The sequence below is a fragment of the Nyctereutes procyonoides genome, unplaced genomic scaffold, assembly GCF_905146905.1.
Source record: "Nyctereutes procyonoides isolate TBG_1078 unplaced genomic scaffold, NYPRO_anot_genome, whole genome shotgun sequence".
NCBI lineage: Eukaryota > Metazoa > Chordata > Mammalia > Carnivora > Canidae > Nyctereutes > Nyctereutes procyonoides.
The window spans coordinates 9108508-9135880 of NW_026575052.1; the positions used below are offsets into that span (position 1 = coordinate 9108508).

General features: G+C 53.6%; 1 protein-coding gene across 3 annotated transcripts in view; it reads left to right on the forward strand.

Annotated features, from left to right (window-relative positions):
* Positions 1-27373, forward strand: part of EPHB2 (EPH receptor B2) — a 186245-nt gene that overhangs the window by 140979 nt on the left and 17893 nt on the right. For all 3 annotated transcript variants that reach the window (XM_055331915.1, XM_055331916.1, XM_055331917.1), the window contains exons 5-6: positions 1023-1358; positions 18497-18621. In XM_055331915.1, coding sequence (XP_055187890.1) covers positions 1023-1358; positions 18497-18621 — 461 coding nt within the window. The remainder of the gene's footprint in view (positions 1-1022; positions 1359-18496; positions 18622-27373) is intronic.

A 27373-nucleotide genomic window follows, 5' to 3' on the forward strand; every position in this document is an offset into this window, starting at 1 on the left:
CTTGGCAGAAACAGAACCAACACAGGTGGTGTCTGTGACAGCAGGGCTGCCCAGTGTTCTAACCTGGCAGCGGCCGCCTGAATCTCAGGCCAAGGTTCTCTAAGAAAGCAGTGGCTGGGAGGGCCATCTTACAACCCCTGTATCAGGCAGGAACGGAATCCAGCTGCCAGCAACAGGGAGCTGACCCCAGGGGCTTACACCACAGGACTGACTGACTCTCTCACACAGCAGAACCCCAAAGATAGGCAAACCCAGGAAGTTCTCTGGGACCTGGCTGGCTCACTCTGCTCTGCCATTCTCAGTGTGCAGTTCCTAGCCTTCGGGTCACTTCACAGTCCAGCATTGCTGCTGAAGCTCCAGCCATCACACACATTCTAGGCAGAGGAGAAGGGAAGGGACAGAAGGACATTTTACAGCTGTCTCCTCTTTTTTTTTTTTTAAGATTTTATTTATATACTCACGAGAGACACAGAGACAGAGACACAGGCAGAGGAGGAAGCAGGCTCCCCGTGGGGAGCTAATGTGGGACTCGATTCCAGGACTCTGGGATCACAATCTGAGCCAAAGGCAGACGCTCAACCACCGAGCCACCCAGGCACCCCCAGCTGTCTCCTTTTAAGAAAAAGTTCTGGCCAACAACTTCTACAGCATATCAGTGGCCAGGCCTTCAGCACAGGAGGCTGGGAAATTAGTTTCCTAGCTGGACATATTGCCACCCTGAATAAAACTGGTTTCTGTTAGAAGGAGAAAGGGAAAAGAGAAATCGGGTGGCTATAATCTCCAACACACAAAGACTCGCCCTAGTAACCGAGGAGGCTGGAGTCCAGGGAGAAAGGGCTAAACCGATGTGCGGCAAGATGAGAGTTATATTCTAGAAGCATCTCTCAGGTGGATGGAGGGGAGAAAGGAGTTGGAGGAAGCCTTTGGGGGCCTGGGCTGGCGCCAGGGCAGCGGGCGGAGAGCCGTCTCTTGGGAATGAACCTCCGCAGCCCCCGCTGACCGACACCTCTCCCCACCCTCAGCCATCCCCTCCGCGCCCCAGGCGGTGATCTCCAGTGTCAACGAGACGTCCCTCATGCTGGAGTGGACCCCGCCCCGCGATTCAGGGGGCCGCGAGGACCTGGTCTACAACATCATCTGCAAGAGCTGCGGCTCGGGCCGGGGCGCCTGCACCCGCTGTGGGGACAACGTGCAGTACGCGCCCCGCCAGCTGGGCCTGACTGAGCCGCGCATTTACATCAGCGACCTGCTGGCTCACACCCAGTACACCTTCGAGATCCAGGCCGTGAACGGCGTCACCGACCAGAGCCCCTTCTCGCCTCAGTTCGCCTCCGTGAACATCACCACCAACCAGGCAGGTGAGCACTTCGAATGCATGCTCCAGGTCGGGGCAGGAGGGGTGGGGGGCAGGCAGGGTATCCTGCCAGCCCTGGTCAGAGACACACACACACACACCCCACCCCCCCCCCGTGGACTGGCTCCTGCCTTCCCAAGCCTGAACTCACCCGGGAGAGTAAGCGCTCCCTCTCCGGGGCCGTGGTGTTCATAACAATTGCTGTCGTGTGGTGAACGTGGGTTGTTGAAGGTAAGCGTGAAGCTGCTGGAACAAAAAGGCTCAGTGTTCGTTGGTTAAAAGAACACAGAACTTCAGGCCTGTCTCATGGAAGAGTCCAGGGGTGAGCAATCCAGATTCATGGGTAGAGCGGATCCACTTAGAGATGCGGAGGTCCAGGTTCTTACGTTTGTGTCAACGCCCCCCCCGCCCCGCCCCGTGCTCCCCGCCTGTGTGCGTGGTGGGAGCTGAGGCAGAGGGATATCGGTCTGCAGGGAGGGTGGGAGAGAGAGGACCCAGGGAAGCCGGACCGGCACTCATCACTTCTGTGCACACTCCCCTGGAAAAAAACCTGGTCATGTGGCCTCGCCACAAAGGAGGCTGGGAGATGTGATCCCTCCCAGCCTAACCGAAACCTCTCACAGCGGGCGGTGGAGAGACAGCCAGTAGATATCTAGCAGTTTCCACAGGCACCTTCAGCCCACTCCAGTCCAGCTCCAGCAAACTTTTCTCCTTCAGCTCACCTTTCATAATCCTTTCTGGGACCCCCATGTCACCCTCCATCTCCTGCCTTGCTTCCTTCATGGCAAAAATGTTGCCAAACAGAGCAGTCTCACTACTACCGCCATTCCCTCTTCAATCCACTCCACTGAGGTTCTGGCCCCATCTCTCCACCAAGACCACTGTGCCCTGGGTCACTGGTGACTTCCATATGGCCAGGTCCAAGAGACACTTCCCAGCCTCATCCCCCCAACCAAGAGCCATGTGAGATTTCAAGGACCTCATGGTACCTGTGGATTGAAAATTATGAGTGTGCCCCTCAGTTATTCACTCAACAACTCTTGCCAAGCTCTGCTGCAAGCGGGGTCTGGGCCCTGTCCAAGGAAGAGCCAAGGGAGGCCAGACTCCAGGAGAGAAGGTGAATGGGCTACCCACCTTACTTTCGGATGTCCAGCGGGGTCCACACAATAACTTCTCGGGGGATCCAGAGATGGAAGTACTGGAAGGCTTCCTGTAGGACGCAGGATTTGACCTGCAGTTTAAAGGACTAATAAGACGTTTAAAGGAGCGACACAAAGAGATCTCTTTTGAGAATGAGGAAGAGCATGAACGAGGTCATGGAAGGAGAAGGGTCAGTCAGCTCCACCCAGTTGAGGGGTACTGTCTATATATGACCTCACTGCATGCCCCGGGCCACCTGGAGTAGAAGGCATCCATGTCCCCATTTTACCGATGATGCTCAGAGAAGTCGAGTCACAGAGCAGGAAAGGGAAGGAATCTACTAGGTCTAAAAGATTCTTGTGCTTGGGCACAATCCAGGGTATGGCCAAGGAAACTTGAGTTTGACTAAGGGTCTGACGGTGCGTGTGAGCGAGTGTATTTGTGAGGATGTGTGGTGTGGGTGTGTCACTCACTGGATGTGCTTGGGTGACCATGTGTTTATGATTGTGATCGCATGTTCTGTGGCCATGTGGCTTCTTATTTATACATGCATTCATGAGCATGGGTGTGTCTGAATCTGAGGGGCTCGGAACAGGGTGTGTTTGAGCACGAGTATGTATGTCTGAATGTGGCCCTGCCTATCTGTGTGTTCGTGCATGAGAAAGAGTGTGGTTTTGTTTGTGAATGTTTGTGGTATTGCTGCGGTTGAGAGGGCATATTTGTGAGCATGTGTCTGCAGTTCTTACAGGGTCATGGGTGCATTTCAGCCCCACTCAGATTGGGGTCTGGATGGAGTTGAATCAAGTCAAGCAATCTGAGAGAACTCCCAAAAGCCAACAGCGGTTGGCAGAGACACCTAACAGATTACGAGGCCTCCAACTTGACGAGGCCCTGGGGTGGGGAAGCCTGGGCTCTCTACTCCTCCCTCTGCCCCGCCCAGGTTCCATGGGGTGGAGCGATGGGAGTTCTTTCCCCGGCTGTTGGAACCTCCTCTGCACCCATTCGAGAGCCCTGAGGGTGGAACTGCCTACTCAAGAAGCCTCAGCTTATTAGCAGCAAGGGGTAGAGTCAGGCTGCTTGAGCTGGATTCTTCCTTTCTGGAGCTGGAAGTTCCCAGAGAATAGAAATGGGACAGAGTGGAAGTGAGGGGCTTCCAAAGAGGAAGATGCAGGGAGAGCCCTCAGGATCATAAGACAAAAGCAGTGAGAAGCTTGCATTCAGACCAAGTCTGAATCCCAGCGTTGCCATTCATTTGCTGTGTGACCTCCGTGTATCAGTCAGCTATTGCTACGATAATGCTGCATAACAAAACCACCCCAGAACTTAGTAAATTTACAACTGTAACTATTTATTTTCTCACTCACTAATCTGTGGGGCAGCTAGGGTTTAGCTAATCATCAGCAGGGCTCTCTGGGCTGGGCAGGACTCCAAAATGTGGGTTGGATTCAGTCTGTTCCATATGTCTCCCATTCCCCTTGGACCAGCAGCCACCCAGGCTTGTTAATGTCATGGTGAATGCTGGGAGCACAAGCGGCCGAGCCAAGCCATGCCACACAAACACATGCCTCTGCTTGTGGCGTAGTCACCCACAGCAAATGAGCCCCGCAGAGCTACTTGGCAAAGGGTGTGGGTTCATAATCCTGTTCTAGGAGGCAAAACTGAGAAAACCAATCCAACCCATCACACTCATGAAAGTCACTGCCTCCCTCAGGGCCTTGATTTTTCCACCAAATTGTGCATCAGAACTATATGAGAGGTTTTCTAAAACATGGGTTCCCGGGCCCCCACCCCTGACCTGTGGAATCAGGATTCCAGGAGCAGGCCCTGGGAATCTGCATGTTCAACAAATGGCTCGAGTGTTTCTTCTCACAGGGCAAATTTGGGAAACTCAGGCCTAAGCCCCTGTATATCCTCAAAGCCCTGAGGCTTTCTGGATCACGAATACCCTTTCTCCCTCCCTTCTTTGTTTCAAGCCCCTTGACAAGCCGACTCTTCCCCAGGTGGTCAGGGCCCAGCTGGGAACCATGCAGCCACCCCATGCCCTCACCACATTATCCCCCTTTGCCAGATAAAGAAACACAGGCCCAGAGAGGTGGAGCCAGTTATGCAAAGCCCCACGACTATGTGGCCTCAACTAGGATTTAAATAAACCCAGAACTATGGGATTGCCAAGTCTACCCTGGAGTTCCTCCCCTTGAGGATTCATGCCCCGGTTGGGAAGAAGCAACATGGACACAGACAGTCATCTACATACAAGGTGGCATGAATGAGGGCCCAAGGAGGTGTAGGGGAGGGGAGAGAGATCACAGTAGGAGAGATCATTTCCTCCTGGGGAACCGGAGAAGGGAAGATCATGGAAGACTTCCTGAAAGAAGAGGCACTTGAGCTTGGCTTTGGAGAATGGAGAAGCTGGTAAGAAGCACAGATGGAATCCTGCGGGGAGGAAGGTGTCCCAGGGGAAGGAAGTACAGGAGGCAGGCTGGAGGGAGAGTTCTTTCTGTTCCTCCTGAGCATGAGGTGTCTCCACACATGTTCCCTCGGCCTGGGTTGCTTTTCTCCTCACCCTTCTTGCAGACTTTTGCTCATCGTTATTGACCTTCCTGACTTGGTCACACCCCCTCAGCACCATGGCCCTCGCAGGCCTCCCTGGTTGAGGTTTTAGCCTTATGTCTTCGATCATGTCATCCCTGTCTGTCTGCCCCGCCATGAGCATGTGGTGGGACACAATAGGTCTGCTTTTCCTTACCGCGGTTTTCCTGGCACCTGGCGCGGGGCACACCACAGCGAATGCTCGGTGAACATTTGCAGAAGGGCTCAGAGAAGCATGGAGTGAGGTGGGGTGTAGAGAAGTATGATAGGCTGGAAAGCAAGGCTGGGGACTTGATTTCCAGACAAATGCATTCAGTGGTCGGTTTTAATCAGACCCTAAAATTCAATATATAAATATCTAGCTCGTTGCCTTAAAAGGAAAAAATGTTCCTTTTGTGCAAGTGACTGGGCCTTGCTCACACTCCCTTGGCATTCATCGGGGCCAGAGCTGTCTTCTGACTTCATAAAGCCATCGTGCCACCTTCGAACCACACTCCGCCATTCCAGAATGCCTTTCCACTCCGTATTCATGTGTCCTCCCAGGGCCCCCTGGAGAAGGGAGGCCAGGCCGGGCCGCAGATCCCCTCTTGAGGAAGGAGGAAACAGACGTGGGAAGAGCTCAAGCACACGCCCAGGCTCACTCAGCTGGCAAGGGGCTGACCCAGGATTCGATCTGCTGTCTGGAGTCTGTGGTCCTCGACACAAACAAACAGGACAGCATAGGGGACGGGAGGGAGGAGGGCGAGCCTCGGGGCGGGCATCAGGATAGAGCTTCTCCGGGGAGGTGGTGTTGAAGCTGCGATCGAGACCTCGAGGCAGAGACAGCCGTGCAGACCTGGGGCGTGTGCGGCATTTCAGTAACGTGGGGCTCATCCTCAGCGCTGCGTCCAGTCCTCTTGGCGACCCTCCAGGGCCGCGCCGGACACGATCTCACCCGGAGCAGGCTCCAGGCAGCCGCACCTCTGCCCAGTTCCAAAAGGGGGTGGGAAGGGTCTGGGTTTGGGAATCTGGCAAACGAACCTGGCTTGGAATCAAGCCTGGCTGCTCACTGGCACATAGCCTTAGGCAAGTCACTAACCCCACCTCTGAATGCATCTCCTCGTGAGCGTCACCACCCCTCCTCGCGGGACCGCTGGGAGGCTTTGAGCTCATGTCTCAAGGTGCCTCCCAGGCCGCCCAGTACATCCAGGCATTCAGAAAGCAGGGATCGTCCTACATTGCCCCTAATCATAATAATGGCTCCCATTTATCAAGTGTTTACTGTGTGCCAGACACCATCCCGAGTCCTTGATGATGAGTCTTCACAACACAGAATGAGGTGGGTCCTGTTATTATCCTGTCTCACGGGTAAGGAAAGTAAGGCTTTGAGGGTCAAGCGACTTGTCTGCAATCAGCAGGCAGGCAGTGGCAGAGCGTGAATAGTTCTATCACTATGTGCTTGGGGCCCAGCGCTGGCCAGACTCAAGCCTTCCGCAGAGGTGGGGCGGGCTGTGTGCCTGGGCCCATGTGCACCACGGCCCGGCTGGCAGAGGCAGTCTTTGCCATCACCCGTCCTGAACAGGAGATTGACATGTTAGGAAGTTCCCCTGTTGTCATGTCCTAGTGGGTCACGTGGGCACAAAGGCTCAGCCCTCATCCAGCACCAGGCTGCATGGGAGGCTTCACTCCTCCCAGCTTCAGGGTCCTCGCCTCGAGGATGGGCATTGATCTCTCACTCCAGCTTTGCCGGATGGTGGCCGGATTAGCTATCACGTAGACAGAGCACCCAGCACATAGTAAGTAGATAAGCTATGGCAGCGAGGCTTCAAACGAGATCAGAAGGCGTCTTAGTTTCCTATTGCTGCTATAACAAAATGGCACAAACTTAGCAACTTAGAACGAGCCACAGCTCCTGTCTCTCAGCCCTGTAGGGCAGAGGACTAGTCTGGATCTCAGCAGGCCCAAATCAAGCTGTTGGCAGGGCTGCGTTCCTTTCTGATGGCTCCAAGGAATGATCCGTTTCCTAGCTCATTCAGGTGTCGGCAGAACTAGTGCCATGGGATGATAGGAGTGAGGTACCCCTGTCCTTGGCAGCTGGCAGCTGCCCTTTGCCTGTGGAGCCCTCTTTCCAGTCCTTGCATGTGGCTCCTGCATCTCAGAAGCTGCAATGGGGCGTCAAGCCCTCCTCACGCTCCAGCCCTCTGGTTCTCTGACTCTTTGGCTGGAAAAGCTTCTCCTCCTTTAAGGACTCACTAGATTACATTGGGTCTACCTGGATAATCCAGGATAATCTCCCCATCTCAAGGACCATAACTTTAATCGCATCTGCAAAGCCCCTTTGGCCGTGTAAGGTCACATATTCACAGAATCTGGGATTAGGATGTGGACATCTTTGGGGCCATTATCCTGCCTATTGCAGAAGGTGGTGTAAGCCAAATTAAAGCACATCAGCATTCTCAGGGGCCCTGGAGTGCAAACCTCTTTTCTTATAGAGAGGAAAAAGGAGGCCCGGAGAGGTTCCCGAGCTGCCGTCCCAAGATGACGCAGCAGGTCGTGGCCCAGCCAGTCTCCAACACCCTGGCTAGGTATCACGGCCTCCGTCCATGACACCGCTCCATATGGCTTTCTCATGCAAAGATTTTCAACTTTCCAAAGCCCCTTCTGCCAGCGTGTTCTCCTCTGATCCTCCCGCCCTCCTGGGGGGCAGGCATACAGTGGCTCAGTCTCTAGAACTGGCATGAGCATGTACTCACCTACTTCTCTCCCTGGGGGCCAAGAGGATCAGAAGGAGATGGGCCAAGAGAGCCTCTGGTGAGGCCCAGACCTGGAGAAAGGAAGGCAGAGGGAGAGGGAGAGGGCACTTCCCTCCCCAGCCCAAGCCCTCTGCACGTATCGGCCTCTTTGATCACTCCAAGCTTTCTGCAGGGGAGGCACTGCCGGCCTGGAGTGTCAGTTAGGATTGAGTTTGGCTGCATATAACAAGAAGAAAAATAGCAGATAGCTGCTGCCACAGTAATGCTGTTTGACAATCGACCACAATACCAGCAGCATAAAAGTAAGAAGCATTGATCTAGCCCACGAGTCCCCAGATTGGCCAGGTAGATCCTGTGGGGGTCGAGGGGGGGGTTACACATGCATGTGTTTGCACTCAGCAGATCTTTGGATATTTTCCGGGCTCTATTGCATGTTTGGAGTTGACAGATGTCAGATTGTCAGGATGGTCCTGGGCTGGGACCTAGGGCGACAGTTCTGTTCTGCGTATCTCTTCCCCAGCAGGTCAGCCTGGGCAGGTTCTGTGGCAATCACAGGGAAGCAAGACAGCAACGGATATGTGCAAGGGCTTGTTCATGCCTCTGCTGATGCCATGTTTGCTAATATCCCATTGGCCGAAGCAAGTCACATGGCTAACCCGAAAGTGGGGCGGGGGCGGGATTACACAAGTTCTAGGGCAAAGAATGTAGATACAAGGAGGTGATTAATAATACAACCAGTCTACCATAGTGGCTTAGACAAAATGAAAGCTTATTTTTCCAATATGTAAAGGATGTCAAAAGATAGGAGTTTGGGCAACTCTGTGGAATCATCAGGTATCCGGGCTCCCTGGCACACAGCTTCTGGTCCTATGGGCCAACGTGGCTATGAGAGCTGCAGCCATGACATCCATGTCCCAGGCAGCAGGATGGAAGAAGGAGAGTGAAAAGGCCCTTCCCTTTAAGAGAGACTTCCTAGAAGTCCCAGATATTACATTGGCTTTATATCTCATTGGCAATCATGCTGTCGCATGGCCACTTGTAGCTACCGGAGAGTTTGGGAAAATGTAGCATTTTATTTGGGCATAATGTGCCTAGCTAAGAACCAAGATTTTGTTAATTTGAGAAAGAAAGAATGGATACTTGGGCAGGTAGTAAGTCGTGTCTGCAACATCCCATTTTACTTGTGAGAAAACGGGGCCCAGAGACAAAGTAACTCGCCTGAGGTCACACGGTCGCCAGGGCATGAGAGCTGGTATCTGAACCCTGAGTGCTACGTCTTTTCCCTTCCACCACCACCATCACCACCACCGTTCAAGGGCCTTTGCTGAGCAAAGTAGTAGCCCTTAGCTACTCACGGTGCTGCTTACGGGTCTGAGCACCCCAGATGCCCAGCTGGCTCAGTCGGAGGGCATGCGACTCTTGATCCAGAGGTTGTGAGTTCGAGTCCACGTTGGGTGGAGAGTTTACATGAAGTAAATAAATAAATAATTTCTCTTAAAAAGATTCAAAAGATTCTGAGCAGCCTGGACAGCTACCTATGGCAGATGTCCCCAGCCCCTGACTCTGGGCCTGGTACTGTGCTAAGCAATTTATATGCAGGTTTTCATGTAACCTAGAGAGGAGAAACTGAGGCACTGAGGGGTGAGATATGCAGCCTGGGCTACCTGATCCAGATCTTGCCACCTTCCTGGTCCAGATCCTGGGTTAGAACTGGGTCCCATTCAGCAGCCACAGGTAAGATCAAAGGTGTTTGGCATCCTTGTCTGGCAGGTGGACCACTGGGTGTTTCCATAGTACCAAGCCCAGGGCCTGGCCTTAACCTGCTCCGACCATGCACAGGGCTCAGGCCACGTAATCAGGGGGGAATAAACCAACCCGGGCCATAGAGTCAGGCAGGCCTGAGTCCCGATCTCACCTGTGAGCCGAGGTACCTAAGACAGGAGACTTGACCTGACTCTTGCTTTCCTCATCTGTGAAACAGACGTGATTAACCCCACTCCATATGATTGTGTAGCACCTAGAAGGTGCTGTTAAATCTGAGCTAAATCAAAGGAAGCATGAAGGAGCAGATGAACAGCCACCCTAGACACAATCTTTTCTTGGGTTCAAGGAAAAAGTGTATAGTATCTCCTAGACACAATTTTTGTTGTTTTGGGAGGTTTTTTCCCCAAAAAAATATGTCCCACAAATTGCTACTTCCAAACAACATTAGTAACTATTATGCAAAAAGGGGGTTCTGAAGCCAAATGAGACCTTAACTGCCAGGTTAACTGGGTCTCTCCCCTGCAGGACTTCTCAGAGCCTTGGACAAAGGAGTGTGCACTGTGAGTCTTCCAAGCAGGATTCTAGAGATCTCTGTGTTCCTCTACGTTTCTTGGCCACAGAACTCCTTTTTTTTCATAGCAAAGTGCCACCTTGACACCAGTTCTCAACTTCTCCTTTTCTTCTGCCCACAGCACCAATGTCTGCTCCAATCAGAAAGAAACAAGGTCCATTTTTCTGGAAGTTTACTGTATCGCTACAGTCAAAACAGGGACCCCCATTATCAACCGGAAATTCCAGGAGTCTTGTCATGGGGAAAGTGCTCCCACTACAGGTCCTGGAGAATGCGGGCACAGTTGTCACGGACTGTTGTGGGGCTCTAGGCCTGTTGGTCGGCGGGAGGCTCCAGCCACAGCAGCAGGTCCCATCCCCACACGGCCCCGGGTGTGAGGGAGAGTGAATGGTTAGTGCCCATCATACAAGCGCACTGCATAAGGTCAGCGACTCAGACAGGTTCCTGAAGGTGCTAGAAAAGATAAGGGCCTGCCCTTCCTCTCCTTCCTTCCTCTACTAATGTGGATACGTGCTGACTGAGCCACACGCTGTCCCGGGCACCGGAGATAAAGGATAGAACAAGACAGACGAGGTCCCTGCCCTCGGATGGTGCCAGTAAAGAAAGCCGCTGTGGGATGGCAGGACGGGGTGGGTGGTCAGGGAGGGCTCCCGAGGAGGCCAGGGAGATCTGGGGGATGAGGTGTCCAAGGCAGAAATACCACACGACACGCGCGAGGCCAAGGCCCTGAGAAAGGAATGATGACCTTGGTGTGACTGGCCGGTGTGGATGGCACTTGGGAGTGGAGGTGGCAGGTGCTCGGAGGTGGTAGGTGCCAGGCAGGCGGGCCCAGAAGCCGTGTGGAGCATCTGGGCACCATTCGGGGGGCATTGGGAAGTCACAGCGGGCCATCAACAGCAGTGAAGAGGTCACAAAGGCAGCAGGAGCTGAGACTGGGCCTTGGCGTGGGGTCCCACACCGCTGAAGCCCAGCGACCTGTCCCTCCCTACTCCTCCAAGCTCCTGGGGTCTTCTGCCCCATGAAAGGGCAAAGGCCGAGCACACTCAGGGTCTCCTTCCTGCCTCGGAGCTCAGGGCTGCGGAGATGAAGCTGAGCCAGGCCCAAACCCACGCCCTCTGGAAGCAGCCAGGGTGCCCGGGCCTCCTGTCTTCCTGCCTGTCCCCGAAGGCCCTGAGACACGTCCCCACTCAACCCCTTCATGCCCTGAGGGGGAAACAGAGGCACAGGCCAAGGCTGCTTCCCCAAGTCTCAGCGAACGACGGGACTGGACACTCCCCCCAGGGCTGGCGGGGGCAGCAGGGCCCCTGACCACCTGCTCCAGCCAAGCGGGCCCTGCCTGGCCGGCCTCCCCTTTCCCCTCTCGGCCACAGGCTTCTTTTGTGCTTGCTCCCCGGGGCTCCATCTCCTTGCAGGGGTCACGGGGCACCACTGACCCCAGCCCCCTGCCGGCGTGCCCGCCTGATAATTGAAAATACCAGAATTCCCTGAAGACCAACTTACAGGGAAACCTGATACCCCAGGGTGGGCGGTGGGCGGTGGACGGCAGGATGGGAGAGCATCCAGCTGTTCCCCTTTCTCCCATTAATCCCCCGGATTCCAGGAGAAAGGCCAGTCCTCTCGGCCCCCACGGGCCGCCTTGATCAGCTTCCCAGCAAATGCCGCCTCCTTGCCACGCCCAGGGTTACGGGGCTTATGGGATCAGGCCCGGGTTAGCTGCCTGTAACCCAAGCCTGCCAGCTAAGCCCAGCAAGCCCAGACCCCCACGGCCGTGGGGGACCTGCCCCCACCAACAGCTGAGCTCCCCGAGCCGAGGCGGGCCGGGCGGCGGTGGGTGAGGTGAGTCAGTGGGAGCAGGGTGGAGTTCGCTTTGCAGCAATAGGATGGGAGCCGGCCCAGGGTGTCCTCAGAGGCCCTGTGATGTCCGCGGGTTTCCAGACCTCCCTGCTCAGCCTGCATCGGCTGCAGCCAAGGGAAGGATGCGTTGGACTTGAATGGGCCCAGGGTTCAAATCCCAGCTCCACTGCCTCCTAACTGTGTGGCTCTGGGCGAGTTACTTCATACCTGAGTGCCTCCATTTCCTCGTCTATAAAATGGGTATGATAATAATAATACCAGCCTCATAGGGTTCAGGTGAGCGTCAAAGGAGTTCACTACGTAAAGCATCTGGAAAAGCGCCTGGCACAGAGTGAACGAGTAAGTGTTAGGTGTTCACTTTCCTTTTGTTTTCCCGCTGGGCATCGTGTGGCATACAGGCGCTGTCAAGATGACAAGCTTTTTATTTGAGGAGCAAGTTGCCACTCCTGGGCGGCCTCAGCCCTGCACCTCCCCTCCCACCGCTTGTACCCCTGCTTCAAGGCTCCAGAAGATGAGAGGGGCGGTGTCTGCAGAAGCCAGGCTGTGACACGCAGTGTGATGGGTGGAAAATACATTCGACTAAGATCCAGCTGGTCTAGGCTCTTAGGCCCACCCCTACCTGCTGTGTGACCTGGGACAAGTCACCTTCCTTCGCTGGTCCCGAATCCACTCCTCCTCAAAGTGTGGTCCACAAACCAGCAACATCAACATGACCTGGGAGGCTGTTAGAACTGCCAATCCTCGGGCGCCTGGGTGGCTCAGTGGTTGAGCATCTACCTTTGGCTCAGGGCATGACCCCGGGGTCCTGAGATCAAGTCCCATGTCGGGCTCCCTGCAGGGAGCCTGCTTCTCCCTCTGCCTGTGTCTCTGCCTCTCTCTGTGTGTCTCTCATGAATAGATAGATAAAATCTTCAAAAACAAAACAAAACAAAACTGCAGATCCTCAGGCCCTACCCCAGATCTGTTGAATCAGAATCTTAGGAAGGGGGGGGGCGTGCCCAGCACCATGAGTTTTAATAAAGTCTCCTGATTTATCTCCTTATGCCTCTTCAAGTTTGAAAAGGGCAGTAATCTTTAGGGGCGCTTTCTACCACTTTTCTTCACTGTTGGGAGGTGAAATCACAAGGAGAGAAGTAAAGGGAAAGGCGTCGGCCCTTCTTAGGCCTGGATCACCGTGGCTGAGTCCTGACTCAGGAGCTCCAGCCTGGAGCAGACACTTGTTGTGTGAAGCAAATATGCTTTCTCCCATTAACCCCAAGCCCCTGGAAGATAGGGACCTGAGAGGTTCCTCTCTTGAGCCCCAGAACCCAGCATCATGCTGGCCTTATAGCAACTCTGTGAATTAAAATAATTTTCAGCTTTGTTGAGGTATTATTGACTTATAACATGAAAGTTTAAGGTATATGAGGTGGTGTCTTAATAAAAGTATACATTGCAAAATAATCACCACAGTAAGGTTAGTTCACACCTCCATCCGCTCATATAATTACGACTCTATGTCGTGTGGTTATAACATTTAAGATCTAGTCTCTTAAACAACTTACAATTATACGATATGGCATTGTTTCTTATAGTCCCCATGCTGTACATTAGCTCCTAGAACCTATTCCTCTTATAGCTAGAAGTTTGTATCCTTAAGCCAACATCTCTTCCTTTCCCCCAACCCACAGCCCCTGACACCATTCTACTCTCTTGAAATGTCCTTTAAAAAAAAAATTATTTATTCTAGAGAGAATGCAAGAGTGGGAGGAAGGGCAGAGGGAGAGAGTCTCAAGCAGACTCCAGCATGGAGCTGGATGCAGGGCCCAATCCCACAACCCTGAGATCATGACCTGAGCTGAAACTAAGATTCAGATTATCAAACAACTGAGCCATCCAGGTGTCCGCCCCCTGCCTCTTGAAATGTTGCTTTGTTTTGGTTTTGCTTTGTTTTTTTTTTTTTTAAGTAAATTCTACACCTGATGTGGGACTCAAACACACAACCTCAAGATCAAGACTCTCATGCTCCACCAACTGAGCCAGCCAGGCACCCCTTAAATGTTTTTAATAAGATCTCCCTCCTGATGGTACCTGGCACCATGGTCAAACTTCTTTTTTTTTTTTAAGATTTTATTTATTTATTCATGAGAGACACACAGAGAGAGAGGGAGGGGCAGAGACACAGGCAGAGGGAGAAGCAGGCTCCATGCAGGGAGCCCAACGTGGGACTCGATCCCCGGTCTCCAGGATCACACCCTGGGCTGAAGGTGGTGCTAAGTCGCTGAGCCACCCGGGCTGCCCCATGGTCAAACTTCTGCACGCATTTCTCCATTCATGCTCATGACATCCTGGCCAGGAAGGATCTGCATTTGACAGGTGAGGAACAGAGGCTCAGAGAGGTTGAGAGAACTTGCTGAAAGCCACAGCACTGGGGCGTGGGGGGCAGGTTTGCATGCAAGTCTGCTTCCACCCTCTGGCCGCTGACCACTAAGCAGGACTGCCTTTCTGGGGCTGGTTGAAATCTTCTCCCCTGAGGGTTCAGTTCTCTGCAGAAAGCACCAGGTGACTGGGTTCACATGGTTGTGGCTTGGTGGCAATACCGCTCCCCATGCTTGTGGGTGCAGCGTGTGTCCAATGCTCCACAGATACGCCAGACCCGCGATGATAGCGCGCACTGTCAGGGGAAGCGGCCTACAGCAGGCGGGAGAGAAGGGTGGACAGCCAGGCCTCACAGAGGAGCCAGGGCCTCAGCAGTGCAGAACAGAGGGCTCACCTCTGCACAAAGGCAGCTCCGGAGGAAGAGATGGGTCTGGGCTGGAGAAGGGGTCAGACAATGAGGGGACCGTGGCAGGGACTGCTCTGAGGGACAGCAGGGGAGCATAGTGGGGCAGGATAACTCGGCTCCAACCCCAGCTCAAGTGCCTCACTAGCTGTGTGACCTTGGGAAAGTCACCATGCTTCTCTGAGCCTCAATCTCTTCCTCTGCAAATTGTGGGTATTAACCCCCATCCCACATTGTTGTTGAGAGGACCGAAAGGTGACACGGGTCAGCCGCTCAGGGCACAGTGGCAAATACCCAGTGACACTAGTGAATGCCCCCAGCACTGACCATATGCCAGGTGCTGCACTGAGCACTGGACATGATTTCACACGTCTGCTCCTCCCAACAGCCCTCATGGGCACGTTACCCTCAGGCTCATTTTACGGATGAGGAAACTGAGTCACCGAGCACTCAGACTGTCCCTCCACTGGACTCTAGCAGTCAACCTAGTTCATCTCCGGTGAGCGTCTTTCTGGAGCCGAGCTGACGGCACAGTCGCCAGCACTGTGCTAGTAAAGAGCCCAAGCTGCTGGGTTCAAGTCCAGCTCAGCACTGCCTTGCTGTGTGACCCTTGAGCAGGTTACAGAACAGCTGCAAGCCTCAGTTTCCCCATGATGAGCTGGGGATGTGAATAGCTGCCAGCTCATGGAGCAGTTGTGAGAATTCTCTGTTACACCTATGTTAACAGGCGTAAAGAGCCTAGAACAGTGCTGCGCACAAAGTTACGGGCTCAGTAGGTATTAGGTTCATGGCTTTATCATTGCTACCATTATAAATGTATGCACTGCCCTAAAAGTCCTTCAAGTGACTTCCTGAAGCCTGAGAAACATCACTTCCCATCCAGGCATCTGGTGAGAGTGTGTTGCTTTGTGCTGCCACTTACTCTCTGTATAGCTTCAGGGAAGATACTTCTTGTTACTCAGCTTCCCCATCTGCAAGATGGGCCAGAGGAGGTCTGCTTTCGAGGCTGTGGTGGGGATTCAATGGGTTAACCCATGACCAGGGCCTAGCACGGTGCCCAGCATGTAGTTGGTGCCCAATAAACGATGGTTAGCGGGGCCCCTTCACTCACATTGGGGTCTCTTGACTCTCTGGGAGGCAGTAAGGAAGACAGAGTCCCCCTGTTGGACTGAGGAGGAACCTGCAGGGCGCGGGGACCTGATCTTCCCAAGAGGCAGGGCTGGGAGCCAAGCCGAGAGCCAAGCAGCACCCCCTTGGGTGCAAAAGAAGCAGAGGTTGTCAGGGATGCTGGGACCACGGTCTAAGTCCTTCTTGCAAGCGCGGCCAGCCTGTCTCGGGTATCTCGGGTCAGTTCCCATAGACCTGCTCAGGCTCATGCTGGCCTCAGGGCTAATCCAACTCCAGGCGAGGGGCTGCCCGGAAGGACAAGCAGGGGGCATTTGAGCTGAAGGACCTCAGGGACCTTCCAGCCTGCCCGTGGTACAGAGGAGGAAGCAGGTCCAGGGGTGGGGGACAGCTTGCCTAAGGTCACTCGGTCAGTGAGCAGCAGGCCAGAGCGCAGAGCCTGGGTCTTCGAAGCAACACAATGTCCCCTCCACCCTGGGGCTGAAGGGACAGGAACAGCAGGGAACAGGTGGGCCATTGCCAAGCTTCAAGCCCCAATGAGCTCCTACCAGCCCCTGCTCCACACTCCCATTCATACACAGCACCTGGGAAGCAAGATTTGGATGAGGAGGAGGAGGCTCAGTCTCAGGCTCCAGACACCCTAGTGTGGGCCGAGATGGGGCATCTGCTTGTCACAGACTTGCCCAGGAGCCAAGAGAGACCATAAGAGGTGCTCCCTTCCCCCTGGGGAGTCCTCAGCCCCTCCTGAGACCGGGAAAACCTCAGACCCAGAGAGGCAAGGAGGCTCACTCCAGTCACACAGTAGGGAGGGACCACATCAGGAGTCCACCCCGCCCCATCCCGCTCACAGGGCGAGCACTGCCGCGGCAGACCCAGGTTCAAATCCCAGCTCCCCTACGGGGGACGTGGGGGCTGTGTGATGTCAGGAAGCCCCTGGCCACTCTGAGCTTCGGCATCTTCACCCGTCGGCGGAGCCAGTACTGCCCCCTCACCAACAGTCAGCTCAGGAAACAGATGCGGAGGGCCCAGGGCTGTGGGTGACACATAGTAGGTGCTTTGCACAGGTTTGTTCTATTTGAGGAGGAGGTGAGAAACACAGGCCCGGGTGAATTATGAAATAAGGAATCCAGGAAAGGGCAGCTCCCAGCCCCTCCCCAGACCTCAGCTTCCACATCCGTAAGACGAAGGGATGGGACTAAATTATTTCTCAGTCCTCCTAGCACTGAACAAGCTGCCCCTGACTTCCTGTCTCCTTCATTTACCCTCTGCGAGGGCACTAGCAGCAGAAGGGGGAGGGACGGAGGGTGGGATTTTATTGAGGTGGAATTCAGATACGATTAACCATTTTAATGTGTAACAACAATTCAGTGGCATTTAGTGCATTCACAGTGCGGTGTGACCACACCCCTGTCTATAGACCCAGAACATTCTCCCTCCCTGCCCTCAGCCCTGGCAACCACCAACTGCTTGCTGTCTGTGGATTTACCTATTCTGAATATTTCATATAAATGGACTCATAAAATATATGACCTCTGTGTCTGTCTTTCACTTTGCATGTTTTTCAAATTCATCTACGTTGTAGCCTGTGTGAGCCCTTGATTTACTTTTATGGCTGAATAATATGGGATGGAACGTGTATACCATAATGTGTGTATCCATTCATCTGTTGATGGACACCTTGGTGGTTCCGCCTTTTGGGCCTGGTGAAGAGTGCTGCTAGAAACGTTTGTGTACGAGTATTTGCTTGGGTACCTGGTTTCAGTTTTTGGGTTATGAAATCAGGAGTGCGAGTGCTGTGTCATGTGGTAACTCTATGTTTAACTCTTTAAGGAACTGCCAAGCTGTTTTCCACAGGGAGCTATGGGTTTACTTTTAGGAATTTATTTCTGGTGGTCGTGTTTATTCAGTGCTATACCCCTGGCACACAGTAGGCATTGGATGCATATTTGCTGAAGTGACAAGTGAATCTCCCCCGCTCCCCACGCCCCTCTCCCAGAGCCCCATCTGGCATCATGTCTTGGGTCTGGAGGTTCCTTAGTCTGGGAGGCTGTGAGCTCCGAGAGAGAATGGACCACTTTCATCTAGCTGCTTGGGGCTGGGCGTCTGGAGAAGGGTCCAGTGCATCTGTCTCTCCCCTGGTGTGACTTGAACTCCCCAGGGATGGCCAGAGTTGTCTGTTTCTAAAATCTGAAGGTGCGGGCAGCCCGGGTGGCTCAGCGGTTTGGCACCTGCCTTCAACCCAGGGCATGATCCTGGAGACCCGGGAGTCCTACATCGGGCTCCCTGCATGGAGCCTGCCTCTCCCTCTGCCTGTGTCTCTGCCTCTCTCTGTGTGTCTCTCATAAATAAATAAATAAAATCTTTTAAAAATAATAATAATATAAAATAAAATAAAATCTGAAGGTGCTTCATGAAAGCAGCGCCCATGGTCCTGCACAAGACCCTCTGCCCCCCGCTCCGGCAGCCCCTTGGGCAGGCTGTGTGGCCTCAGCCAGATGCCTTCTCCTCTCTGATCCTACACTCTGTCCGTCTGGGTGCCTCTAAAGTTGAGGCCAGAGGCTGCACCCTCTCCTGCCCTGACCCCTGACCTCTGACCTCTCTTCCAGCTCCGTCGGCCGTGTCCATCATGCATCAGGTGAGCCGCACAGTGGACAGCATCACCCTGTCGTGGTCCCAGCCCGACCAGCCCAACGGTGTCATCCTGGACTACGAGCTGCAGTACTATGAGAAGGTACCCCTGGGCGCCCTCCCCACCTGCACCTTCCTGGGGCCTGGGGTTCCATCATCCCATGAGACCTAATCCCCTGATGCAGCAGAGAGAGAGCACTGGCCTCAGAGTCAGGCTGCCAGGCTCAGTTCTGACTCCGGTCCTCCCTGGCTGTGAGACTCAAGCAGGTGCCTTGACCTCTCTGGGTCTGGGGCATCAGGCCAGCAATCTCAGGAAAAGGTGACAGTCACGGTCCTTTCCTCCCCAACACCCTTCCTCGTGACTTCAGTGGGCCCGATGTTCTGAAAGAACTGGTTTCCCAAAAAGCTTCACCCATTCTGAAGCAGAGAGGTAAAGCCACTCAAGAGAGCTTCTGTACAGGGTGAGCGGAGAGCTCCTTCCTTCCTGGTGTCGCTCTGATTCCAGCTAAAATACTTGTTTTCATTTGCCTGGGCGCCGTTTGTTGCAGAGAGAGTGGTTTCTCTTTGAGCTTTTAGATCAGACCCTTGTTACTCCCTTGGGGCCCTCGAGGACCCAGGCACCCGGGCTTGGAAGCCGCTGAAGTCGTAGAGACGCACTGGGCTAGGAGTGAGAGACTGTAGGTTCAGATCCCAGCTCCATCCGTACCCGGCCATGTGACCTTGGACAGGCATCTTACCCCTCGGAGCCTCAGTTTCCTCCTGTGTCAAGTCCGAAGGAGATTGCCTCTCCTGACTGGGGGCTGCGCGGGTCAAGGAGAAAAGGCAGGGACGGTGCCCAGCATCACTCCCGGTCCTAGCAGAGTATGCTTTCCCATCCTCCCTTCCGCCCTGCCTGCTGCATGGTGGGCAAGAGCCACACGATGTGAGGCCAGGTGAGGCCAGCACATCTGAACATGGGACCTGCCTGGGGTAGGAACTAGGGGGTGGATAGAGGAGCTGGACACCAGAGGCCCAGGAAACTCCCTCTTTTTGACTGAAGACTTTTCTTACCTGTGTCTCGAGGCACCAAACAGCCTAAGAAGCTGTAATGGCCCCTGGGAAAGGTGTCATGGGGAATTTCATTCAGACTAAGGTGTGAATGACTATAAGAAGTGCTTTGGTTGAGGGTTGAGAACTGGAAATGGATAGAAAAGCTCTCCCTCACGGCTGGGAGGAGAGATGGAAGCAGTTCCAGCCACCCCTGCTGGAGCCCTGCCTTCTGAGCCCAGCCCCTCCCTTCCACTCTCTGAACTGCCGGCTCAGCCCAACTCTGGTGAGTCTCGGGGGGCCGTCAACTCCTATCCAGCCTCACCCAGTGGGCTTATGATTGCTTGTTTCCTTGCTCATCCCTTGCTGTAGGCAGTGCTGTCTGAGAGGCCAGGGCCATCCACCATCTTCTCCCCATCACCCTGGGCCCGGCACCAAAGAGACACTTGACAATACTGGTTGAATGAATAAAGGAATTGATCCCTTCCTGTGGCCTGTCCCTCCAGGGTGGAGACCTTGCCTTACCTCTGCTCTTTCCCCAGCCTGGCACACAGTAGGTGCTCAAGAGGTGCTGTTGGATGGCCTGAGCCGTGGATGGCATGAGGGAAGCAGCTCCACCCCTCCTGGGCCCTCAAGGGCCTTAAAGGAGCCTAGGCGTCCCGTAGCCTGAGCCAGACCAGCTGTTCCCAGCCCCAGGAGGCCCCAGGCCCTGCAGGAGCCAGCATCTCCACCCCCTCTAGCGGGGACAGCTTAGTGACTCAGAATTCAAAAAAGACAAAAAAAAAAAAAAACTAATTAAGCAGCTTTATGATTAAATGAAACTGAACATGTTTGTCCTCGAAGACTAGAGCGGAAATGAGGAATCCCGGCGCGGGTCCTGCCTACGACCCATTTCCTACCAAGCTGGGAGGAGCCAGGGAGGCTGATGGAGGTGTGAACCGGGAGGCAGCTCTGCCCTACTTTCAGCTGCTGCCCGGCATCCCCGGGCCCCCGGCGTGGTGGCAGGACCAGCAGCCCCTGCAGCGGCCGTGGCCGCCACCTGTGCATGTTTCATGAGCGCACACCGTGTGCCAAGGGCTCTGCCTCCATCATCTCATTCCGACTCACGGCGGTACCTTTCACCCGGTTGGATGGGAGGGGGAAGTGAGGCACAGAGAGGTTGTGTGGCTTGTCCAAGAGCACCCAGCTGCTAAGTGGCAGAGCAAGGATCTGGGCCTGTGCTCTCGCTCTTCACCTGGCTCTGCGGCTACTGGCTTTCTCTCAGGGATGCTTCTGGGATGACTGTTAACAGGTGGACCAAGGGAGGCTCTGAAGAAGGATCTTAGGTGCACATGGCAAGAGAGGGATAGGCCTGAGGTAGGGCTGTGATGAGACATGGCCCTCTCTCTCTGCCCCTCCTCCCAGGGCCTGGGGTGCCATGAGGGGCAGCTTGGCATCTGCCGGTGGAAGATGGACACTGCTTCATTCAATATCCACTGTCACCAACTCCGGGCTGGGCCCTGGGATAGGCACTGGGAGTGCTGAGATTAGCCAGACATCCCAGGCCTCACGGCCTTCACAGGCCAGGGCAAAAGACAGATCCAGACACAAATTAGCATGAGACAAGTTGTGACCTGGTCACAGAAGGGCCAGCAAAGATCCTTAGGGGCACCAAGGGGGGACCCATGATCTGCATATAAGTGAAGGGAAGTCTTCATTCCAGTGACATTTGAGCTGAGCCTTGAAAGATGCTAGGAGTTCACCAGACAAATGATGAGAGCAGTCATCCCAGACAGCAGGAACGGCACATGCAAAGGTCCTGGGGCAGGAGAAGGCAAGTGTGGAGGAGCAATATGAACAAGAGCGAGACTAGTAGAGAAAGAGTTAGAGAGGGAGCGGGGCTGGGATGTGGTGGGCCTTCTACGCCTTTGGAGTCTGGATTCAATTTAAAGTACTACGGGAAATCATTGGAAGGTTCTGGAATGATGTGATCTGACTCGGATTATGTTAAAGATCCCTGAAGATTGCTGTGTGGAGAATAGACTATAAGAGGGACCTGGGGGCACAGACCCTTCAGAGGGCTCTCACGGGACCCCAAGTGAGAAACGACGGTGGCATGGAGTAGGGGCTGGCAGCAGAGATGGTGAGAAGCCGACAGACTCAGACAGTATTTTGAAACTCAGGGGACCAGGGAAGCATGAAGGACAACTCCCAGTGGATGGTGGTGCCTTTTCCTGGGGCCAGTGTGGGTTGGTGATATGGAGACACAGGTGTGGTGCTTGCCAGGGGTGGAAAGGTAGGGCCAAGAACAGAAAGGAGGATGTGCAGAGATAAAAGGGACACGGATGGACTGAATCAGGAGGACGGCAGGCCTACGGGGAGAAAGAAAAAGGAGTTGATGGCAAGGGTCAGAGGAGACGCCAGCGCAGGGGTCAGGGCAGTCTCGGTCCCCGACCTCTCAGGCTTCCAGGTCAGCCTGGCCGACCCATCGGGGAGGGACGGCCAGAACACGAGCTGGATTTCTGACACGGGCTCTTCCCTAACACCTCGGAACCCTCCCGGGGCCTGCCATGGATTTCTTTAATGAACGCTGCACATCCTCCCAGGTGGGGAAGTTAGGCAGCCAGCCCTGCGGTCCCGAGTGGGCCCTGCCCCCACTATCTTTCCCACTCCTCCTTTCCTTCTTTAGAAAGGGCTCTTTTTGGAGCGAGCTCTCCGCTTGGCCTTTCCCCAGCTCCACTGGGGATTTCCCAGCCTGCCCGGAGCCCGGAGCTAAAAACCACTTTGCTGGAAGGCTTCTGGATGCCGCTGACGAATGGTGTTGGCCAGACCCACGCTGGCTCTTTCCATCGGCTCCAGCGTCCTGGGGGAGGTGGCCTCCTTTGGCAGCTGCCCCAAAGCACGCAGGTTCGTGCTCCCTTTGGCTCCCCCAGCGCTCCAGGAGAAGATTTATTCGTGGGGCCACCTATGGCAGATGGGCCCCTGTAGGCCTCATCGATTTGTGTTTATGCAACAGGAATTTCTACTTGGCAGAGTGGAGAGGAAGGAGGGCTGGGGGCATGGGAGATGAGCTGCAAAAGTCCGGGCTGCGTAGGTTGTTGTCCTGGGCACGTGGAGCAGTGTGGACACGGTTGTCCAGTGCGGACGTGGAGAGGGTCGTTCTCTCCCTCATTCCCTTTTAAACTCACTCATCCACTTCATGAATGTCGGTCGGTGAAGGCTTACCCTGTCACGGTGTTGATAACAATGACGGCGATAACCAGTATTGATTATGTCCTTATGTGTCCTGGAGACTATGCTAAAAGCTATACCTATTTTTTTCCTATTGAATCTCCACACTCACTCTATGTGGCATATGGTGGTGTTATCCCACTTTACAGATGAGAAGATCGAGGCGCATAGGGCTTAAGAAATGCACCCAGTGCCTCACTGGCCCGTTGGTCTCCGGGAAAAGGATCCAAACCAAGGACTAGTGGATTTTTTCCTTTTTTAAAAAAAAAAAAAAGATTTGATTTACTTTTGCATTTATTTATTTATTTAGAGAGGGCGCATGAAGTGGGGGAGGTGGGAGGGGCAGAGGGAGAGAGAATCTCCAGCAGAATCTGATGTGGGGCTTGACCTCACGACCCTGAGATCACCACCTGAGCCAAAATCAAGAGCCCGACGTTTAACTGACCGACTCACCCAGGCAGCCCAGGACTAGTGGATTTCACACTAAATTTCTTTCCCTGACCTGTCGATGCTTAGTCCTTATTCAGATAAAAGTACTCCAGCCACGGGAGAAAAAGGAGGGGAACTGATGACTCTAGAGCAGCCCCTTTGTGCCAGACATTACCTGATCACGACAACTGTGAGAGGCTGGCATTTAACTGTTCCTTTTCTGGAGTAGAAAACAGGGGCCCAGGAGAGAGAAGGGTGTTTCCCAAGGTCCCAGTGCAGGTTAGGGGAAGAATGGGCATTGACATGACTTCCTTAAAAAAAAAAAAAAAAAAAAAAAAAAAAAAAAAGATTTTATTGTATTTATTCATGAGAGACACAGAGAGAGGGGCAGAGACACGGGCAGAGGGAGAAGCAGGCTCCCCACGGGGAGCCCAATGCGGGCCTCGATCCCAGGACCCCAGGATCACGACCTGAGCCAAAGGCAGACACTCAACCACTGAGCCATCCAGCTGCTTCCAATCCCCCGCTCTGTCCTGTTCCCTGTTTTAGAGAAGCGATTCCTCATTCTCCTGAGGCACCTATGCCCCTGGCGGTTACCCCCATCCCCATCCTATAGTCAGGAACTGAAAACTTCCACCCTCTGTAAGTGGAATCAACCAGAGCAGATTCCATGTTGCCTGGGGGCACCTAGTGGACAATCTTGGCACTGCAACCCACGTTCGTGGATTTATTTTATTATTATTATTTTTTAAGATTTTATTTATTTATTCATGAGAGACAGAGAGAGAGAGGCAGAGACATAGGCAGAGGGAGAAGCAGGCTCCATGTGGGGAGCCCGACGCGGGACTTGATCCCTGGGACTCCAGGATCACACCCTGGAAGGAAGGCAAGCACTAAACTGCTGAGCCACCCAGGCGTCCCGTATTATTATTATTTTTTAATTTGTCTACAACGTTCCTTCATTTGTTAGTGGCAGTAGTTAGTGAGCACCTACTGTGTGCTGATCCTGGGGGTCCCCGAGGTGAATGAGATAAGGTCTCTGCCCTCCCACAGTCCTTGGAGAACACACATGCATATCAGAACAACAGGTGGGAGAGGAGACAATGAACCTGCAACTCTTTCTGGGACATCTGAGAAGTCTCCCCAGCTAAAGTGGTACTTGTTCTGAGTCTTGATGAATAAGGAACTGCCAGGCAGATGGGGAAAGGGTATTTCAGATAGGGGAAGCAGCACTTGTAAAGCCTCAGAGTGTCCGGGGAGGGTAGGGTTGCCAAATAAAATATAGGACACCAGTTACATTTAAATTTTTTAAAATAATTTTTAGTATAATTATGGTTTAAATATTGCATGGGGAAAACTTATACAAAAAAAATTATTCGTTGTTTATCTGAAATTCAGATTTAACTGAGCATCCTGTATTTTTATTTCCAAAGTCTGGCAGCCCTACCAAGAAAGGAAGGGGTAGCATTTGGAGGACCTGGGGAGGTGACAGGCAAGACTGGCAAAGGACAAGTCAGGAAGGGTCTGGAATGCCAAGCTAAGGAGTACAGCCTTTACCCTGTGGGAATCAGGGCAGGTCTCCGTGTGCACACCTCTGTGCTTGGTACAGGGGAACAAAACCCAGCCGCTTCCTTCAGGAGTTTACAGTCAAGGCTGAGCGATCATCCTGCGCCCAGGATGAGGGAACATGGAAGAAACCCTCCTACGGCATCCACAGCATGTGCTCCGGGGCTCAGAGGAGGGGAGGCACTTCTGGCTAAGAAGTCAAGCAGGCGGGCAGCCCTGGTGGCGCAGCGGTTTAACGTTGTCTGCAGCCCAGGGTGTGATCCTGGAGACCCTGGATCGAGTCCCACGTCGGGCTCCCTGCATGGAGCCTGCTTCTCCCTCTGCCTGTGTCCCTGCCTCTCTCTCTCTCTCTCTCTCTCTCTCTCTCTCTCTGTCTCTATGAATAAATAAATAAAATCTTAAAAAAAAAAAGTCAAGCAGGCTACCTGGAGGAGGGGGCAGATGAGATGGTTCACTCAGGAAAAGAGACTTTCTTTGTGCTGCTGCCCCCTGGGAGATGTGAGGGATGGGGGGGAGGGGCGGGAGGCCCTCACGGGTCAGCCTCATATCCCATGTTCTTTCTCACCTCCTTGCCTTTGCACCTGGTGCTCCTTACCAAGCATGCCCTTTTTGACCCGGGTGACTTCGGTTTGTTCTTCAAAACCCCATTGCATGGGATCCCTGGGTGGTGCAGCGGTTTAGCGCCTGCCTTTGGCCCAGGGCGCGATCCTGGAGACCCAGGATCGAATCCCACGTCGGGCTCCCGGTGCATGGAGCCTGCTTCTCCCTCTGCCTGTGTCTCTGCCTCTCTCTCTCTCTCTCTCTCTCTCTATCATAAATAAATAAAAATAAAAAAATAAAAATAAAACAAAACCCCATTGCATCACGCCACTCTGCAGAGAGCTTTGCTTGACTTCACTGGATGGCCCCTTCCTACCCAGGCGAGGTCATGTGCCCCAGCACACTGAGCATATCCTACTGGTATCAGCGCTTTTTTCATATTAGTTCATTTTCCCCTCCCAACAAACCCTTGAGGTGGTAGGGACTATGATCCCCATTTTACAGATGATGAAAAGGAGGCAAAGAAGTTAAGAAACCAGCCCAAGGGGGAACCTGGGTGACTCAGTGGTTGAGCGTCTGCCTTTGGCTCAGTTCATGATCCCGGGGTTCCGGGATCGAGTCCCAGTCGGGCTCCCGGCAAGGAGCCTGCTTCTCCCTCTGCCTGTGTCTCTGCCTCTCTCTGTGTGTCTCCCATGAATAAATAAATAAAATCTTAAAAAAAAAAACAAAAAAAAAAAAGAAGAAGAAGAAGAAGGAAAAGGAAAAGGAAACCTGCCCAAGGTCACAGAGGTAATAAGTAGGAGAGTCCGGACTTGAACCCAGAAAGTCTGGCTCCGGTTTGTGATGTTAACCTCTATGCTATGACGCCCGTAATGACATTGCACACACTGAATTTAATTGTCTCGGGAGAGTTTTCAAAGGCTCTGTGGACCGCGCGTGCACGTGACTGGCATGTACCATCAGGTGTGCCTGTTTCTGCACAAACGTTCTTAGCTTTCATCAGCTTCTCTGAGGGGTTGAACTCTCCACACTGTTTGTTTTTCTGAACTGAGTTCTCTGAATCCAGCGCCCGTGCCTTCGTCCCTTGGAGTCCCCAGGGCCTAGTGCACAGAGGGTGTTTGGAGAAGGTTTGTGGGGTAGCTGACAGATGCCTGAACAGGCTTCATCTAGACTGGCAGGCACCTGCATCCAGCTCAACCGCATCTCCGTTCCCATCTTGTCCCGTACTCCTTGGGTCACCCTGGGCAGTACTCCGGTCATAAGTGGCATTCTGCAGCTCTCTGCAGGGAACATTAGTTCCTGGGTACTCAACCCTTGGGCATTAGAGGTAGGTCCCTGTAGGTGCCTGGTTTTGAGTCCCAAGGAAGCCACCAGCTAATACATGAACTTGAGCATCATTTTCCCCATCTGGTCCTTAATTCTTGCCTCTCTCAAGTGTGCTGTGGCTGAACGGGGGGCCCTTCCACACAACCTATCAAGGCATGGAGCAGGGACGAGGATGCAGGAGTGGGTAAGGTAGGCCTTCTTCTTGGCTGTCTCCAGGAACTCACAGTCCAGACCTCAGGGTCTGCACACAATGGCCACTCAGCATCTGTGCGTTAGTCAGCTATCACTGAGGATGCTGCTGCAAAATAAACAGTCTCCAGAATACGGTGGCTTCCAAGTGCCTATTTTTCTTGCTCATTGGCTAGAGTCTGTGGATCAACTGAAGTGGCCCTATTTCAGCCTAGGAGTTAGGTCAAGGTCTTCCCTATGCATTTCTCATTCTGGAACCAGCTGTTCCCCAGGTTCAGCCCCATGATGGCCAGAGGCAGGAGCACAAGAGGCCAAGCCAACCCAACAAGCACATTAAAGCCTCCACTTGCATCATGTCCTCTAGAGTGTTCCAAGGACCAAATGTGCAAGACACATGGACAAATTTGACATCCCACCAGGCAGAGAAATATACTCTGTCTTCTTTTGTGGGAAGTACTGGGAAGTCACATGCAAAAAGTATGGGTGTGTAATTCTCTTACAGGGAGGGAGTAAAGAATTGGGAACCACAGATGGTTATCCAGTGGCCTAACCCACCCCAAGTGACAGGA